Source organism: Mastigoproctus giganteus, chromosome 8 (genome assembly GCF_048544385.1).
Source record: "Mastigoproctus giganteus isolate SK-2022 chromosome 8, ASM4854438v1, whole genome shotgun sequence".
Classification (NCBI taxonomy): Eukaryota; Metazoa; Arthropoda; class Arachnida; order Uropygi; family Thelyphonidae; genus Mastigoproctus; species Mastigoproctus giganteus.
The window spans coordinates 168,236,035-168,255,860 of NC_143582.1; the positions used below are offsets into that span (position 1 = coordinate 168,236,035).

The 19,826-nt window shown below is 37.2% G+C and overlaps 1 protein-coding gene across 1 annotated transcript in view; it reads right to left on the reverse strand.

Annotated features, from left to right (window-relative positions):
- LOC150081996 (lysosome membrane protein 2-like) overlaps positions 1-19,826 on the reverse strand; it is a 302,034-nt gene that overhangs the window by 103,560 nt on the left and 178,648 nt on the right. Inside the window, exon 8 of the mRNA XM_090380393.1 lies at positions 18,098-18,273. Within this exon, the coding sequence (XP_090236519.1) occupies positions 18,098-18,273 (176 nt within the window). The remainder of the gene's footprint in view (positions 1-18,097; positions 18,274-19,826) is intronic.

Genomic DNA, 19,826 nt, shown 5'->3' on the forward strand with positions numbered 1-19,826 from the left:
TAATCTAATTTTGATCACAAAGTGCATGATACAGACTGAGTAAACTCTGCACCAGTCTGCAGTCAAAAGGTGTAGAAGAGAGAGCACAAAGAAGGTTCAACCCCTCTGTATTAGCAAGGATTGCCCTGCACCTGGTGTCAAGAAACTGCTCTTCAAGGAGGATTCTGTTGTACAGGAAGGGCAGATGGTTCATGGATTTTGGTGAAAGGTGTCTGATCATTTCATAATGGATGTCGTCTGACCCAACAGCAGTAGCCTTTGTGAGGGCAAGTGTTTTCAGCTTGTGGATGGTAAATGGGCCATTATATGGGTGTAAAATTAAGGGCTTCAGTTTCTGTGTTTAAGAACCAGAAACTCCTGAGAGTAAGATGATGCTGCAGCTATGTTAGAAAATGTCTTCCCTAGAGCATTAGCTATTGTAGTTGAGTCTTAATAATACATCCATTATATTCCAAGAATGATGAGGTGTGTGCAGTGTACTTTCCCTTCATTTTCCAGACTTTTTTTCCCAAACAAACTTACAGATGGTCTGCTGGTTAATAGAGGTAAAACTGATCCAGGATTCTTTTTTTGCTCTGTGTAACTTTCTTTAGTGAGTGCACATTTAAAAGTTGAGACTAATTGTGGTAGAATATCAGCAGAATCTCTCATGCTTTTTTGCTTCTATACATTCTAAATTCCACTAACATTTTTGGAATTGAAACTGCAAGGATGATACTCTCGATGATGTACGTGACTGCATCATTGAAAGGCTGACTGACTGTCAAAATTTTCCAGATCTTGAAAGGCATTCCAGCCAGCCTGCTTGATCTTCCACTACAGTAACCTGAAATGAAGACACTGTCTCCCACTATGTAAGCAGGTTATCACAGGGAAGTGATCACTTTCATATGAGTTTTCTTCCACCTCCCATGTAAGAGAAAGGAAGCAGATAGCATTAGCAAAAGGCACATGATGCAAGAAAGCAAGCTTATATAGCATCAGCCAAAAAAAAACCCTTCTCATTTCACCCATCCACCTGTTCTAAATGTTTGTCTGGTTCTGCCTTGAATCTATTTAAGCTATCAACTTCTACAAAAACAGATGGAAGTTTGTTCCAGCAATCAACCAGCTGCTGGCTGAAGGCAAACTTCCACACATCTATTCTATAACTGTCTTTCCTCAATTAGAAAGATCAATGGAAGAAAATGTACAGGTAGGCATGTGGAAAAGGGTTTATTCCCACATTTAGAAGGGGAAGGTTGTTGTCAATGAGCATATGATCTATGACTCATCCCCTTCCATCGATATTAGCATTACCCCACAGGGTTTTATGTTTATTAAAATCCCCAAGAAGTAAGAATGGGGGAGGCTGTTTGTTTGTTATTTGATTTTTAGGAGCATTAGCAACTAAGGCCATATTGCTCCGGGATATGCTGTGGTCATTTCGTGACCTTTCCGCATCCTTCGTATTTGGTGGTGACGGGCTCGAACCGAATGGGGGAAGCAAGTGCAAAATAAGATCAAGGTCTTTCCAGGAGATGTTAGTCCCAGGTAGCAAATAAATGGAGCAGACTTAATAAAACCTCACTGTAATTCGAACTGCAACAGCCTCTATGCTGGTTGTAAGTTGCAAAGCCTAAAACGGGGTCTGGTTGCCAACGAGGATAGCAATGCCTCCATGAGCAGGGCCATACAGCCATACACAATTCTATCCTTATGAATAATTGTGATGTTATGCATAGTAGGGGTCATCATTTTCTTTTAAATACATCTCTTGTAAGCAAAAGCAGGCCAGTTCATGCTTTTGCAGGAGTGCCTTGATATCTTTGATATTTCACCAGAATCCACAACAATTCCATTATAGGAATTTCGCCATTACTTGGGCTTGGTGGATCCATGAAGTGCTGAAGCCCTCAGCCCTTCATGGGCAGGCATTCCATTCTTGCAACTACTGATCCCTCTCCCATACATAACACTCCAAGAGTCAGTTACACGGATCAGGTGCAGAAACAAAAAAAGGCATGTGTAACAGGCACTTCAAACTCCTCTAGGCTCAGAGCCATGATGCCGCATCACAAAAACACCTCAGAATTTTTTTGCATTTCAAGGATGCATCCACTAACAACTTCTGAATAAGCAGCTAACATCCTCTTCAAGACCTCAATGTCAGTGTAGAATTCACTACACTACCTACTAAGAGCAATAACTAGACTTTATTCAAGTTATCCTGTGAAGCAACATCTGTCAAAGTCATCAGTAATCCCCTCTTCCTGGCCAATTAGTGTTATTGTCCAAAAGTTCTGCTGAAGCATTAGAAGGAAAAACATCGCAGAGCCCACACTAGACACTCAGTTGAATGGAAGCTGACTCGAGACCCAGGCTCAATAGTGGTCACATCTTTTATTTTTATGCCATACAGGAAACAAGAGTCTTGTTAGCATTAGCATTAGTAGAGGCATTTGATGCAAGAAAGCAAGCTTATGCAGCATCAGCCAAAAAAAAAAAAAACCACTTCCACTTCACCCCCTCTGTTCGTTTAAAATACCTGTCCAGCTGAGCCTTAAACTTATTTAGGCTATCAACTTCCATGACAAGGGATGGAAATCTGTTCCAGCAACCAACCACCTGCTGGCTAAAGGCAAATTTCCGCACGTCTATCCTACATCTGTCTTTCCTCAATTTGAATTTATGCCCTCTCAGGTGATTATTCTGAGCGAGAGAAAGAATCCCATCAGCATTGAGCATGCTCAAACCATTCAAAGCTTTATACACCTCTAACTGATGTGCGGAAATCACCTGATGTGCGGAAATTTGCCTTTAGCCAGCGGGTGGTTAATTGCTGGAACAAACTTCTGTCGTTGTGGAAGTTGATAGGTTAAATAAATTCAAGGAGGAACTGGACAGGCATTTGGAGGGAATGGTGTGTTTTTTTTTTTTTTTTTTTTGGCTGATGCTGCATAAGCTCCTACACTTGCTTTCTTGCATCATGTGCCACTACTACTACTATCAGATCACCTCGCTGGTGCCTAGTCTCCAGACACTGTAATTTGCAAAACTTAAGCCTTTCTTCGTAAGAGCACCCCTTTGTTCCATTCACTAATCTTGTTGCCCTTCTCTGTACTCGTTCCAGCAGCTACATCCTTCTTGAAATGAGGCCTCCAGACCTGTATACAGTACTCTAGGTGTGACCTGACATTGCCTTATACAAGGGAATAATCACCTCCTTATCCCTGCTAGAAAAATTCCTATATATCATTGACAATACACCATGAGCTACACTTGCAGCCCGTCTGCACTGCTCAGAGAACTTCATATCTGCCTGCACAACCACCCGCAGGTCCATTTCATTCTCTACCACTGTCAGTGTAGTACCACAGAGTTGATACATTGCTCTGGGGTTGCTGTTTCCCATGTGTAGTACTTTACATTTGTCAATGTTAAACTTCATTTGCCACCTCTGAGCCCATCTGCTCAACCTTTCCAGATCCTGCTGCAGCAGCATAGTGTCAGTAGTGTCCTTGACAAGCCTGCCTACCTTTGTATCGTCTGCAAACTTCGACATTAAGCTTGATATACCATCATCAATATCATTTATGAATACAGAAAACAATAATGGACCCAACACTGAGCCCTGAGGGACTCCACTAATAACATTAGTCCATTACGAGCAGTGTCCATTGATTACCACTCTGTCTTCTCCCCCTCAGCCACCCCTTTATCCACAGCAGCAATTTGCCTCCAATGTCACACTACTCCAATTTATGCAGCAATCTTCCATGTGCAACAGTATCAAAAGCCTTTCTAAGATCCAAGTATATAATATCAAAGTTATTCCCTGCATCCAGTTCCTTTGTGACTGCATCATAGTATGCAATCAAATTGGTCAGGCAAGACTTCCCCTTAACAAAACCATGCTGTGTCCAAGCTATAACTGAAGTCTTGTCTAAATTATCCTGCAGTGCTTCTTTGACTAGTGCCTCCATTAATTTTCCTGGAACAGAAGTTAAACTCACAGGTCTATAATTACTTGTGTCAGCCTTTGATCCTCCTTTGTGAATTGGGGTCACATTTGCACATCTCCAATCTGTGGGTACCTCCCCTGAGTCCAAGGACGCTCTCATAATTATGGCTAAGGGTTTGCTTACTTCCTCTGCTGCCTCCTTTAATATAACTGGATAGATCCCATCCACCCTGGGTGCCTTTCTTGTGTTTATCTTCAACAATTTCTCCTCCACTTTACTCTCAGTTATTACAAGATTCTCTAGCTTACTGCTAGAGTTGAATACACCTCTGGCATTCCCCTCGCTGAATAACTCCTCATGTGTGAATGTCGATGCAAAATATTCATTTAGTTTGTTAGCTACCTGAGCAGGATCATCAACAGTTGACCCATCGATATCAAGTGGACCAATCTGAATACTCTTCCCCTTCCTTCTAGAGTTTACATAAGTAAAGAACTCTGCTGTTTTTCTTTGCATCCCTTGCCAAAGATTTCTCGTAATCTGCCTTCGCCTGCCTAACCTCCTTTGTAACTTGGTTACAGATCTACTTGTATCTATCATAGGCTTCTGTGTCATGTGTTAATTTGTATGTATCCCATGCATGTTTCTTCTCTGCCATATGCCTCATCAGTTCATCTGACATCCATTTAGGCCTAAACCTTGAACAATATTTCTTAGCTGATATGTAAAGCCTAGTAGCTTCCAAGATAAGTTCTTTGAATGCTTCCCATTTTGCTTTTGATGTTTGTAAAATCATCAGTTGGTCCCACTGTATAGAATTTAAATACTGTCTCAGTCCATCGTAGTCACATTTACGAAAGCAATAACCCTTCCCTTTACCCCTAATGGTAGTTACCTCTTTGAGTAAATCCCACTTCAGCACACTGATCACTGCCACCTAGTGGTTCATTTATCTGCAGATTCTTAATGCATGAAGAATCACTGCTGATAATCAAATCAAGAGTATTCCTCCCTCTAGTTGCCTCCCGAACATGCTGATGTAGAAAACAATCATCGAATAAATCCACAAAAGCCTTGCTAGTGTGTGAGTGACCAGCCCCCAAATTCCAGTCAATATCTGGGAAATTAAAATCTCCCATTATAACTCTGATTTACTGGCCCACTCTATTTCCCTGTATAGTTTATTATTGTACTCAGAGTCTTAGGCCTATAGCACACTCCTACTCTCAATTTTGATCTCCTAATACTTATGTTACACCAAACTGACTCGACACTGCACTATCCAGCGATGTCCACTGGCTTCACTTCCTTGGATTTTATGTATTTCTTAACTAATAGCATAACCCCTCCTCCCTTCCTATCCAGTCTATCCTTTCTGTAGACGTTGTACTCCCCAAATTCCAGTTCTGCATTCCTTATATATCTGTGTGACACCACGTCTCTGATATCCCAACAATATCTGCCTTTGATGTTTTGTTGTACCATCACAGTAGACAATGCTTCCATTTTACCCCATAGCACTAATTCTCCAAGCAAGCAAGAAAACCGATGCTGGCCAATCCCAATGCTGGTCACAATGAGACATCCACGTCCTCATGTGGTTCTTCCTTTCTCAAGGCCCAAAAATTTAATTCAAGTGCCTCGCTCTGACATTGTAACCTTAATGTATCAAAATGTTCGAAGCTTAAGAAATAAAATAGACACCATGGAGCAAATCCCGCTAACAGGCAAGGTCAATATCTTAGCGATATCCAAAACTTGCTTGAGCATGAGAAACAGAACATAGCTACACCGGCAGGCTATGTGGCAGAGTTTACCTCCAGGAGAAACAGAAGGAGAGCTGGTTTTGCTATATTGTTCTCCAGTGACTCAACTGGATTCCAAAGCCTAGTGATTACACTGATCAGAAATGCAACCACAATAGATCTCTGCTGAAGTATATCCACTTCACCCCTCTGTTCATTCGAAATACCTGTCTAGCTAAGCCTTAAATTTATTTAGGCTATCAACTTCCACAACAAGGGATGGAAGTCTGTTCCACCAACCAACCAACCAACCACCCGCTGGCTAAAGGCAAATTTCCGCATGTCTATCCTGCATCTGTCTTTCCTCAATTTGAATTTATGCCCTCTCAGGTGATTATTCTGAGCAAGAGGAAGAATCCCATCAGCACTGAGCATGCTCAAACCATTCAAGGCTTTATACACCTCTATCAGATCACCTTGCCGGTGCCTAGTCTCCAGACACTGTAATTTGCAAAACTTAAGCATTTCTTCGTAAGAGCAACCCTTCATCCTTCTTAAAATGAGGCCTCCAGACCTGTATACAGTACTCTAGGTGTGGCCTGACCATTGCCTTATACAAGGGAATAATCACCTCATCCTTGCTAGAAAAATTCCTGTATATCATTGGCAAGACACCATGAGAACTTCATATCTGCCTGCACAATTACCCCCAGGTCCTTTTCATTCTCTACCACTGTAGTACCACAGAATTGATACGTTGCTGTGGGGTTCTGTTTCCCATATGTAGTACTTTACATTTGTCAATGTTAAACTTCATTTGCCACCTCTCAGCCCATCTGCTCAACCTTTCCAGATCCTGTTGCAGCAGAGCATCAGTAGTGTCCTTAACAACCCTGCCAACCTTTGTATCATCTGCAAACTTGGACATTAAGCTTGATATACCATCATCAATATCATTTATAAATACAGAAAACAATGGTTGATTTTTGATTTTGGTAGTTGTTGGCGCATCGGCTTCTGTGGCCATATTGCACCTCCCAAGGTTTTTGCAGTACTTTGATCCAAGCCCGAGGAGGGAATCGAACCCGCGACCTTTGGGTTGCCGGGCAGGTACTTTACCCACTCGGCTAGCCCGGTCGGCCAGAAAACAATGGACCCAACACTGAACCCTGAGGGACTCCATTAATAACATTAGTCCACAATGAGCAGTGTCCATTGATTACCACTTTGTCTTCTCCCCCTCAGCCACCCCTATATCCATAGCAGCAATTTGCCTCGAATGCCACACTGTTCCAATTTGTGCAGCAGTCTTCCATGTGCAACAGTATTCAAAGCCTTTCTAAGATCCAAGTATATAATATCAAAGTTATTCCCTGCATCCAGTTCTTTTGTGACTGCATTATAGTATCCATCAAATTGGTCAGGCAAGACTTTCTCTTAACAAAACCATGCTGTGTCCGAGCTATAATTGAAGTCTTGTCTAGATGATCCTGCAGTGCTTCTTTAACCAGTGCCTCCATTAATTTCGTGGAACAGAAGTTAAACTCACAGGTCATTATGACCTGTGGACCATTGCCTTGTACAACAGGATAATCACCTCCCTGTTCCTGCTAGCAAAACTCCTAAATATCATTGACAAAACTACATGACCTGCTCTGCCTTGGCCTAGTCTCCTCTAGCTTAAGAAGAGAGTAAGGCAGCTTCCAAAACATGGTGTTATCATTCTCCCCCATCCTAAATCAATTTATGCAAATCAGCCATTGCTCAGAATAAATATTCACACATTTTTCTACATAGTCTCATGTTTTATCTTATACAAAGGAAAGACAAGTGCATTTTTGTTTTTTTTTTTTTTCACATGGTTGAATGTTCTCTCACACTCAGCACTGCTATAAGCAAATGTCAAGTTCTTTACCTTGAAGAATTACTGTCTTTTTTCAAAAACACTTTGGGATCATGAACTGGAAGTCAATGTTACTCACTAGTGACTGCCTGCTCTAATTTAACTGGTAACTTGAAATGTGCTCATATGGCTTTTCTCATCACGTCTAAAGTTCCAGATGTATCAAAAGTTCCAGCTGTTCTATTAGTCTAGTTTAACATTTAACTAAAACCAATCAACATGCACACATTTAAATTAAAAAAAAAAAAAAAAAAAAAAAAAAAATTGGAACGGTCATCACAACAGATAAGCTTTGGGCAACTTTGATTACTGCCATCTGTAGTATAGCAAATGAAAATTGCACATTTTTCAAAACTATTTCTAGTCCCCCTGTTTCCTTCTCTCTACATTTTCACTATTGGGAAACATTTTTGAATGACACCTATATGATTTAGAATTTTCCTTTGCAGCTCAAAGGAAAATTATGTTCTATGATAAATGGGAATAAAAATTAAGCATATATGGTGCCATGTTACATCTATTTTAAAATATAGCTGTTTTTAGATTTTGTATGTGGAAAAGTCTTACATATGATTGATTTTCAAATATGTTGATTTTTTTGGCATCTTACTGAAGGACACTATTAATCAGCCTCACTTCATGCACAAAAAAAAAAAAAAAAAAAAAACTATGAATGCAACCTGTAACAGAAGAGCTGTTTCATGTTTCCATGTAATTTATGCAACGCAGCCTATAAATATATTTTTATTTTATTTTTTTAATTACTGCATTGCATAAAATGTTAATTATACAATGTCAACCAGTTCATTAATAAAAACAGTCACAAAATTTCAAAAGTTCCAATTTAACAATAAATTCATAGGTAAACTTTTTTTTTTTTTTGAAAGATATAAGAAATGCAAGGCATACACAAATGAACATAAAAAAGGAGGGACTGTTGTTATCCAACTGGCAGATACTTTACTGTCTTTTCTTATTATATTGCATCAATTAGGATCAAAATTTGAAAGAAAATTAAGAATACAGGATGCAACCAAATGGTCAAGTGCAGAAGTGCACTAGACCATTTGGCAACACAGTTACTCAAATGTAAGTGCAGTAGTACATGCATTTCAGTAACCATGACTCAAGTCCACATGGACTCAAATCATGGCTACAGTTAATTATAAGATTTGCGATTGTATTCATCACCAAAAATGAATAGATGTAAACTCCTCTGACCTGACCTCTGTATTCATGCCAAAGTATAAACAGAACTTTTTTTGATACATAAGAAATATAGGAAGTTTCAAATACATAGAAAATATGGAGGGGGGTAAGGGCAGTCAGAGCATTGTGATATTATTTATTCTTGTAGATAATCTTAAGGTTCACCATCTGAATGTAATGTTGGTGCATTTTCTTTGTTGATTTGATATATATAAGGTAAAGTAATGAAATGATATTTCTAATATGAAACCCGAGCCTTTTGTGAGGAAAGAAGTTTTACATTAGCATAACTTGAGGCATATGATGCAAGAAAGCAAGCAATATAGCATCAGCCAAAAAAAAAAAAAAACCCTTCCCATTTTCACCTATCCATCCACTCCAAAAGTTTCAGTTCTACCTCAAATTTATTTAAGCTGTTAACTTCCACAACGACAGATGGAAGCTTGTTCCAGCAATCAACCACCCACTGACTAAAGGCAAATTTCCACATATCTATTCTACAACTGTCTTTCCTCAATTTGAATTTATGACCCCTCAGGTGCATAATCTGATCAGTACATAATCCCATCAGCGTTGAGCTTGCTCAAATCATTCAAGTCCTTATACACCTCAATCAGATCACCTCACAGGTGCCTAGTCTACATACTAGACCAGTGGTTGGCAACCTATGACCCGTGGATCAAAAGGTGACCCATCACAGCAAGATTTGGTTGACCTGTAACCAAACATTTTAATTCGTTTTAAAAAATTAAAAATCAGTGACAATTTCAATTTGAGCACCTAGCAAGCATAGTTGTAGCGTACAGTAGCATGTTGCATTCCTGATTTGTTGATGTATCAAAATACATGTGTGTAGCATCCAAGTTGACAAATGCATGCATGTCTTGTATGCGTCAATTGTTGTAGTAACAAGACATCTACCAGTCGGTACAGGTTGACTGCAATAATTCGTTGTTTTGAGAATTTACCGAAGATTTAAGTAATACTTAAGTACAGTCAGTTCTGCTATAACGCAGATTTTCGTAATGCAAATTTTCTCCAACGTGACTGACATATTTGGGAACACAATGCAATACAATGCAATTTTTGTGTTGGCTCATATGCGATTTCGTCTGCAACATTGGTTGTATTGGTTGGAGACACTTGTCATTCACTGTACTCACAAGTTAACATGTGATAATGTAGGCCGACTCACGTTTTCAGGAGCTCATTTTTCTGTTCGAACAGAAATTTCGTGAGGCAGGATAGCTTGAGCAGAGGGGCACATTTCTGAAGATCAATACCACAAAACACAAACAATTTGCAGTTCCTGGTTTATTGGCCTTTTCTGTTAGTGCAATCTAATTATAAATAGGTAGTAAACTCAATCTTCCTGCATTTGCAATAATACCGATAGCTGGAATTGTGTGGGTTTTTACGTTATTATCATGAAATGTGTTTTCCCCTTCCATGAAATCTTTAATCATTCATATAAAAAACAAATTTTCAGAATCTTCTCTTCACTCCTATTTTTTAAGCTTCATAAACTTGTCTCACTTGTGTAATTTGTGCATCCCGTTTTTGTCGTCATTGATTGCTTCTCTTTTTTACTGTTTTAAATTTTACAATCCAAAAAATAAAATATCAGTAAAGAAATATCAATCAAACAAAACATATCTGGTCAAGGTAAAGTACTATATTTACTGTAATATTTATTAGAAATTTAAGATATTTAAACCTGTGTTAGCAATTTTATTGGGTTTCAACTTTTTTTTTTTAGTGTTTTACTTACCAGACAACTTTTTTTTTTGAGTGCTCTGCCCCTATCCCTATTTTTCCCATAAGCCCTGTTGTTTTTAATGCTTGAAATACTCTAATGTGGACATTTTTAGGAACACATGTACTGTGTTATAGCAGAACTGACTGAAATTAAATTATATGTGATGTAAAATTTAAGCCAAGTTGGAACCAAAAGCTAAGAAATCTTTTAGTTTCAAGCTATGTGGGAAGAAACTATGGATGTGTTTGAAATAGACAGATGTGTGTGTACTTTATGCAGTGAAAGTATAACTGGTTGCACATTCCACCATGGAATGTCAATATTTTGCAAAGCATGTTACTTCACTGATGAAATTAAGTGCAAAAGAAAAATTAGAATACATGAAATGTTGTGTTTTGAATTATGGAAAACAAAAAGGAAGTTTGCAGAAATGTTATTCAAATATTCAACAAAAGCACACTTTGTTGCTGCTCTATGTATAGGAAAACGCTGCAAGCCTTTTACAGATGGCAAATACCTGAAGAAAACTCAAGGATTTTGATGAGGAACTTTAATGATTTTAACATCAAAGATATATTACATAGAATTTTAAAAAAATGCCATTGGCTGCTCACATCACTCAATATAGAGTCAGAGTCAATGATAGTGATGTTATTAGTATTGCTCTTGATGAAAGCACTGATAATAATATCTCAACTGGCAATGATGCATTATGGACATGTTGCCCTTGTGCCATAAAGCCCATAACAAATAAACAAACTCAACCAGCAATAATTGCTCATTATGATCACACTGGTTCTTAACAAATTCGTGAGGAGGTTTGCATATTAAGATCAATGCTAGATACTACCACTTGGAACAAATTAATGGAATTTGTAAATTTTGGTGATAGAAGAAAATTGGATTTAAATTAAAAAAAAAAAACTATTTTCTGTAACTATGGACAGTGCACCAACAATGTTTAGAAAAGTCTTTATAAAGTTACTAGAAAATAAAATTGGCTGCCCAATTTTATTTCACTGCATAATTCATGAAGAAAGTGGTGCTAAGGGCATCTGCAAAGCAAAATGAAGTTATGAGTGTTGTGATGAAGATTGTAAATATAATTGTAGTACATTCAGCTTTAACACAAAGGAGGATTAAAGTTTTTTTAAAGAAATTGAGTCTGAATATGGTGACTTACTGTCACATTTGAAAGTTCATTGGCTGAGCAGAGGCAAAATTTTAGACAGATTTATAGCCTGTATCAATGAAACTGGACAAAAATTACCCACAATTCTATGATCAAACTTGATTAATCATTGTTAATGTTAATGGATATTATGAATAATTTTAATTTACATATTCAGGGCAATGATCTCATTATTTTAAAAATGTACAAAGTGGGAAATTTTTTGTAGCAAACTTATTTTATTTGAAAACCATATCAAAACATTAAAATTTAAGTACTTCCCATCAGTGAGAACATATGTATATAATGGAGAAACTAATAGAAATTTTGTACTTCACCAAAATTTTACTTTATTAAAAACATTTCAATAGCCATTCTATCTGCAGTAACAAAATACCAACCAGGTTTAGAAAACCTCTGAGGAAATTCAGCATCAAAGAAGCCATTAAATTCTTACACTTCATTACAAAAAATTATATTTAAAAAATTTATCATTAATATTAACTATATGTATATTATTACTATATTTTTGCTAATTCAGAGTTTAGCTGCATACTAATATGATGTGTTTGCACTAACTTATACGTTACTATATGTATATAAATGTACAGCAATTCCTCACTTATTCAAACAGCACGGGTTTCACTATAACACAGTCTTCAAATAAGTTTAAGTTGAAAATTTACTGTACACATTAAAAAAACTCATTCAACAGCCCAGACACTTACTCTACATACATGCTGTGTTGTCATAGACTAGGTACACGTACATATAGTGGCAGACAAAAAAATTGCATCACCTTAAAAAAAAAAAAGTAAAATTTGTAGTGAAACGTATAAGATTGTTTGATTAGTCATACTGTTGTTGCAAAGCAAATGTATTGCATCAGATAACTCTTCTATTGCATCAGACAGTAATTGCAACATATTGCATCAGCTGTTTCTATAAATATGCCATTGGAAGGATACACATGCTCATTAGTATTCTGTTTTGCGGAGGTGTAAGCATAGCTCCACATGTTCAGTTGACACCAAGGGGGGGGGGAACTATAGCTATTGCTCTGTCCCAGGTTTTCTATACATGCTATCGCTGATAGCATAGGCTGCCAACCAGTCAGCAGTATCCTCGGTGCTGAAAAATATTAAACCGGTGATGTGAAGAGAAGACCTGGATCAGGCCGTAAGAGAGCGACTATGCCTTCCCAAGATTCATATTTGAAACAACTATGCCTTCATAATCACCATGCTAGTGCTCCTGATCCAAAACTGGACTTTGGGATGGCCTTTGGTGTTGAAACAAGTGCACAAACTATCCAAAGACTGCTTTCGGAATGTTGTCTGCATGCCTATCGGCTCAAGAAGAAGCGTTGTTGACCGAACAAATGAGGAAGAAGCAACTTGCTTGGGCTAAAATGCATGTTTCATGGACAAAAGAGCAATGGGACACAGTCACCTTTTCTGACAAATCGAAATTCAACCTGCATGGCTTGGATGGGAAGCGATATGTCAGAAGAAGAAAATCTGAAGCATACCATCCTGACTGCCTAACACCAACTGTAAAGTTCCCTGCCGATCAGATGATCTGGGGATGCATAACAAGCAAAGGGGTGGGGCAAATTAAGTTTATTAACAGAACAGTGAATGCAGAAACCTACACTGCTATCTTGGAGGAGTGCTTGAAACCTGTTATTAGGGATCACCACACAGACATCCAAAACTTGCATTTTTCAACAGGACTCAGCACCCTGCCACACAGTAAAAGTGGTAAGTTTTATGCTATTTAAACTTAATGATGAGTTCGTTTTCTTGTCTCAAGGCTTAAAACAATTACACCACTGTTTTCTCTCGTTTTTCTCCCTTAAGGTGCAGTCATACCTCAGAAATGCTGGCATTAGTGTTTTATTGGCCAGGCAACAGTCCAGATTTGAACAGTATTGAAAATAGCTGGTACATAACGTCGTCTAAAATTGCTCAGAAGAAGCCAACAAGATTCAGCTGCAAGAATGCATTCTAAGGGTGTAGTACCACGAAATTGAGCAACCATATATCCAGAAGTTGATCAACTGTTTGTTTTGTTTTTTGGTTTTTAGGAGCATTAGCAACTAAGGCCATATTGCTCTGGGATATGCGTTGGTCATTCCCTGACCTTTCCGCATCCTCCGTATTTGGTGGTGACGAACTCGAACCCTGGTCTAATCAAGAAGAGTGTGCTACGCACTGCTGCTCTTTCCCACCTAGCTACGGAGGTGCCAAAGTTGATTAACTCTAAGCCAGAACGTTGCAAGGCTGTAATTGCAGCTTGAGGAGGAACAAAATATCGAGGACTTATTTTGCTAATTTACAGTACATAATACTATTACGTTAACTTGTCATTTCAGTTTGTACACGTAAATGCAATAAAATGTATGCTTGGTTGTCATGATTGCCATTTGCATGATTTCTCATATTTCCATTATGCATTTTACCCTTTGGGAAGATATTTATGGCAATTAGGTATATCAGGTGAAGTCTTTTACTGGATTTCATTCACAAAGAGATATATATATACACAGACACATATATATATATATATATACACACACACACACACACACACACACACACACACACACCATCTAATAAATGCATTTAGACATTTTTGCAACCTACAATGCAGCACAAAACACATTAATCGCAAAATTCACAAGTGATGCAGTTTTTGTCTGCCACTGTATATGCTGCTGTGCCAACTATTGTCTCACATGCACATGTGCCAACAGCTCCCTTCAGGCAGTCAGCAGCAATGTGCAAGTGTTCAATATTCTTAATTCCATCCTGATGAGACGATGTGATAGCTTTTCATTTCACAATTTATCTTTTACAACCTTTAAATACGAAACAATAAGTCAAAAAAGGAAAAGTAATGAAAGCAGTAGAGCTAATAAACAAATGGATTACATTAGAAAAAAAACTTGATATTATCAAGTGCCATGAAGATGGTGCATCATAGGTCTCCATAGCCAAGTGGTCAGGAGCAGGAGTGCAATAACACGCTTTGAGTAGACCGGGGTTCAAGCCCCTGACTGCTAAATACGGTTGACCTGCCAACCCGCACTGGGACCAGCGTGGCAGATTATGGTCCATTTTCCTCAGCACAAATTGTTGAGGAGACTTCCATCCTGCAGTGGGTGATAATGGCTGCAGTTTACCTTTTTTTTTAAGCTAAAATTATATGGAAAAATGGAATGAATGAAGCATCAGTGCAAACGATTATTCGAAAGAAGGATCAGTATAAAGAGCAGGGAATTTTTACAGCATCTTACATGACAAAAGTGATAACTAAGCAAAGAAGTTTGCTATTCATTAATATGATAGAAGATTGTAATCAAAAGAGAATTCCTTTGAGTCAAAACATTATTCAAGCCAAAGCCATGAACCTGAAGGAGAAAGAAGAAAATGAAGAGGAGGAGACTCTTCATTTTCTTCTTTTCAAAGCGGAAAAACCATGTTGGGCTTCACAATGTTCGTACCTCAGGTACAAGTGCAAGTGCAAACATAGATGCTGCTGCAAGATTTTCCAATGAATTGAAAGACATCATTGAAGAAGGTGGCTACAAGGACAAACAAACTTTCAATATTAACGAAACTGGGCTATTCTGGAAAAAAAATGCCCTCACGAACTTTTTTTTAGCTGAAAATGAAAAGGCCCAACCTGGATATAAAGCATCAAAAGATGAGTTTCCACCCAAGTGTTAAACTATCTGGGGATTTCAAATTGAAGCCTCTACTCTTGTTCAGAGCAGAAAATCCAAGAGCTCTAAAGGGTTGCATAAAAAAAGCACACTGCTGGAAATTTGGTGATCCAATAAGAAAGCATGGATTACAAGAGAATTGTTTACAGAATGGTTCACAAATTATTTTTGTCTGACAGTTGAAAGTTACCACAAAGATGAAGGGACAGAGTTCAAAATTTTGTTGCTTTTAGACAATGCACCAGTCCATCCACCTGAAATTTCTGATCTCAATGAAAATTTAAAAAACACTTTCTTCCACCTAACACAATGTCTCTCTTACAACCCATGGATCAAGGCATAATTGCACATTCCAGGCATTATCTGTGGAAAACTTTCTCAAGCAATTGAAGTTTCAACAGGAGTGGGATCATCATCTTTACAAGCATTTTGGAAAATGCTAACATCAGGAATGTGATCAAAAACATCTGCATCTTGGCTAGAAATCACTGCCAACAACATGCACTGTGTTTGGCAGCATGTTTTGCCCCATTTGGCTAATGATTTCACTGGTTTTGAATTGCAAGTTCAGACAATTACCAATGACAGTGAAGATCGAAAAAGACTTGGGATTCAAAACTTTGGACACTGCCAACGTACGTGACTGCATTGACTCACATGCTAGATGATGCAACTCTGCTTGAAATTGACGAGCAAACTGCATATGAAGAAGAGAAACAATTCTGAAGTGGATAACGGTGAAGTGGCGCCAAAAGAATTTAACAGAAGAATTGAAGAAAGTTTTTCAGGGGGATTGATATGGCCTGCGAGGCAATTATGAATGAAGATGTGAATGTAGCATCGGGACACGGCAGATTTTACAAGATGAGATTTGATGCTACAAAGACTTGTACGCCAAGAAAAAGACCATATGACTTCAAACTTAATTATTGATATACCTAAATTAAACTCTCCACAGTTAAAAAGGTATCATTCATGTATTTTTATGCTCAGTGTTTGTTATGCTGCAGCTTTTTCTCATCTCTCATGATGTTACCTTTACCTTAATAAAATTTCTGCAATATTTTTTTTATTTCAAATCCTTTTAAAAATTGGCTATCAAGGTAAATTGTTTATAGGTTTATTATAATTTGTTTATAGACTGCTACAGACTGGTATGCATTCAATTAAAACCCATTATACCTCAATTGGCACAGAACAGTTTCGGTACCAATTATTAGTGCTATGCAGGGTATTACTGTATTTAGAATTGAATTTAAAAATAAGATTCATAATTTTTTTTTTTTTTTTTTTTTTTAGTTTATAATTACATTCTACATAATCACCACTATTTTGTTTTCATTACCAATAGACTAATGACCCATCAAAAAAAATAAACGAAAAGCAAGATGTAACCGCATAGAAAGGTTGCCAATCACTGCTCTAGATAATCAACAAGCCCAGTGTTGTTGTTCATCAGCATAGCATCTTGAGGTCACACTGAATCTGTGTCGTGAGCACCATGCAAGTTTAAATAAAATTATGCAATCCATGTTCCTGTAGCTGACCTGTTTCACACTGAATCAGTTCATAATGTACATGACAATTATTTTGCCATTCATAGTATCTGTTAGTAGCTGAGGCTAGTCACTTTAAGGCTAGCTTTAAATTTGGTTGTCATGTCTTATTAACCATCATTATAAATTACCTAATATGAGATCACTTTAAGTCTTCAATATGAGATCCTGTCGCATATTGATGTCTCCAAGGGATCTCAATTTTAAGTAAGCAGAGAGTTTATTAAAGTCGCAAATCACAAGTTTCAGGTTAAAATTCATTCTGAGAAATGTAAATAATAGCTTATGATTGTTAACCCCCTTCCCTTCATGTTACTCCAAGAAAGTTCTAAAGAAGTAAATAGTGATGATGCCAAGTGCTTATTCTGTAGCTGATTATTAGCATAGACTAATCATGAGGTGCAATGGAGCCAATGTATGAAGTGCTATCATGGGCCCAAGAAGATGAGACCAAGTCACAATTTGTCTGCAAATTGTGACTTGGTTTCAATTTGCAGTCCACTTGTAAAAAAGACTTAAGAAGAAATCTATTTTGAATATTTGTAAGGTTCATACTAGGATTCTTTTTTTTTTTTTTTCCACTAATATGTGAAATTTTTAATCCAAATTTTTACTATTTGGATCATGATATTGTCTTTTTTTCAGGGGCATGTTCAAAGTTGGTCTTTTAAATATACATTTCTTACAATTTGTTTTTCATATGAAATTTTTTTTTTTCATTTTGATGTCATGCAATTTAAAAAAAAAAAAAAAAAAAAAGTCTTATTCAACTACTTTGCCTTATATATTTGTTTGTTGCAAGATTTCTTTTGCTTATCCGAATAGAGAATTCTGGATGCAACTGCTATAACTCAAAGAATCTTGATATTATTTAACCCCCAAAGTGGGAATTTTAAATTAAGACTAATTTCACATTTAGCTATAGCATGAGTAATGTACTAAACAAGATTTGAGAATTTCCACTATAATGCTATCCTAAAAATTATATTAAATTGAGCAATTAAGTCTAAAAGGCAAGGTCAAGATTTCTCCCTTTTTTCTTTATGGGAAGAAATTCAAAGTACAGAACAAAGTACGTACCATTCTTACAAGGTGCCAAGGATAAAGTTCCCGAAACCCTACAACTATCTTCAGAGCAAAAGCAGCTATTTTCTGGATTGTCTTCAGGTTTCTGGAACAGGTTGTCTGATGTCGTATAACGATATGCAGGAATACCATGAACTAAGACTTCTTTTTCAAAAACAACATACACAGATCTGGAAAAAAAAAAAAAGAATAATAATTTGGTAACCTTACATGTACAGCACTTAATTTAGAATTTTCAGTAACAATTTCCATCAAACTCATGCTGATCTACTTTATTAAGTAACTGTCATGGACACTTAACATGAACTTTGGTGCTTTGGATTATAGAGCCCATCAACAGTTGACCCTAACACTGAAATTTTACAAATAAGTTATAAGGAAAAAATACTCAAGAACAATGGTTACAGATTTGATTACAAGATGTATATAATCCAGCAGTACCCAAACTGTGTGCTGTGGCACCTCAGGGCACAGCAGCGAACTCACAGGGTCACCTCAGGATATTTTAAATTTGAGGTAAACAAAGCACTACTCACCATCTGTCGGACACCGTGCGAACTACTAGCTTGAGGTAGTTCACAGTTTCAACATTACCTAAGTTGTTTGGACCTAACTACTTAATAAACTGAACTGCTTGATATTTCTTTTGGCCTCGGGGCACTGAAAAACCTGAGTCACTAAAGGCACCCTGAACCGAGAAAGTTTGGGAACCTCTAACTCACATGTGGTGAGTGTGGGCTTGGCACGCCCAGGGTCCTGAGCTGGATATCATCATTCTTCTCTTTCTTGGTGATTCCCTTCTCTTTTTTTTTTTTTCTCTCTCAGGAATTTTTTTTGGTTGGTGCAGCATAAGCCTCAGGCTTCCTTGCACCATATAGCTAATAATAACAAATAACTAACTATTCTGTTAATAACAAGTATTTTCAGTGTGACAATCACATGTATCCAATGTGAGTCCCTACCACATCCTGAAAGCATTATCTAATGCTGTATAGATGTGCACATGTTAAATGATGGAGATGACAATAGTGATAATGCAACTTATGGAGTCAGTTTCCTCAAAATAACATCTTTAAGCTCTAAGAATGTACAGCTATATGAAGAAATTAAAATATGCAATAGGGTTAAATTGAACTGTATATTGAAAAATCATTAAGGATTGAAAAGAACTAAAATTTAATAAAAAAATCTAAATCTAAAATTACAAATTCTTACATTAGCAATAAAATACTAAATGGTATCTGGCAAATTAATCAAATGGATAGTTAATTAACAAGCCCAAGTTAAATACCAGTTCACAAAGAATACACCAGGAGGAAAGTGTTCAATCATTTTATTCCCCACTGAATTAAAAATACAGTATATAAAAAAAACATCACTAGTAACCATACCATGACATCCAGATGCAATCAGCATTCAAGACTTAACAATGAAAGTATAAAATACAGACCAAATGATCAAATTGAGTAATATGTCTTCAATAAACTATAAAGCAGCATCAGTGCATCCCACAGTTTTGTTTCAAGTAATTTAACCTTTTCATAAGTACATACAATAATATATATTCAGTGTTCACTGAATTATGACTATCTGTAATGAACTATGCCACATAGCACGCAGTATAAAAAGCCAAACAACATCATATGCTAAAGTAGTGGTAATTTGCATCTGGTTGTGCAATTCAAAGTGATAAAGTAGCAGTTATGGACATAGTAAATATATC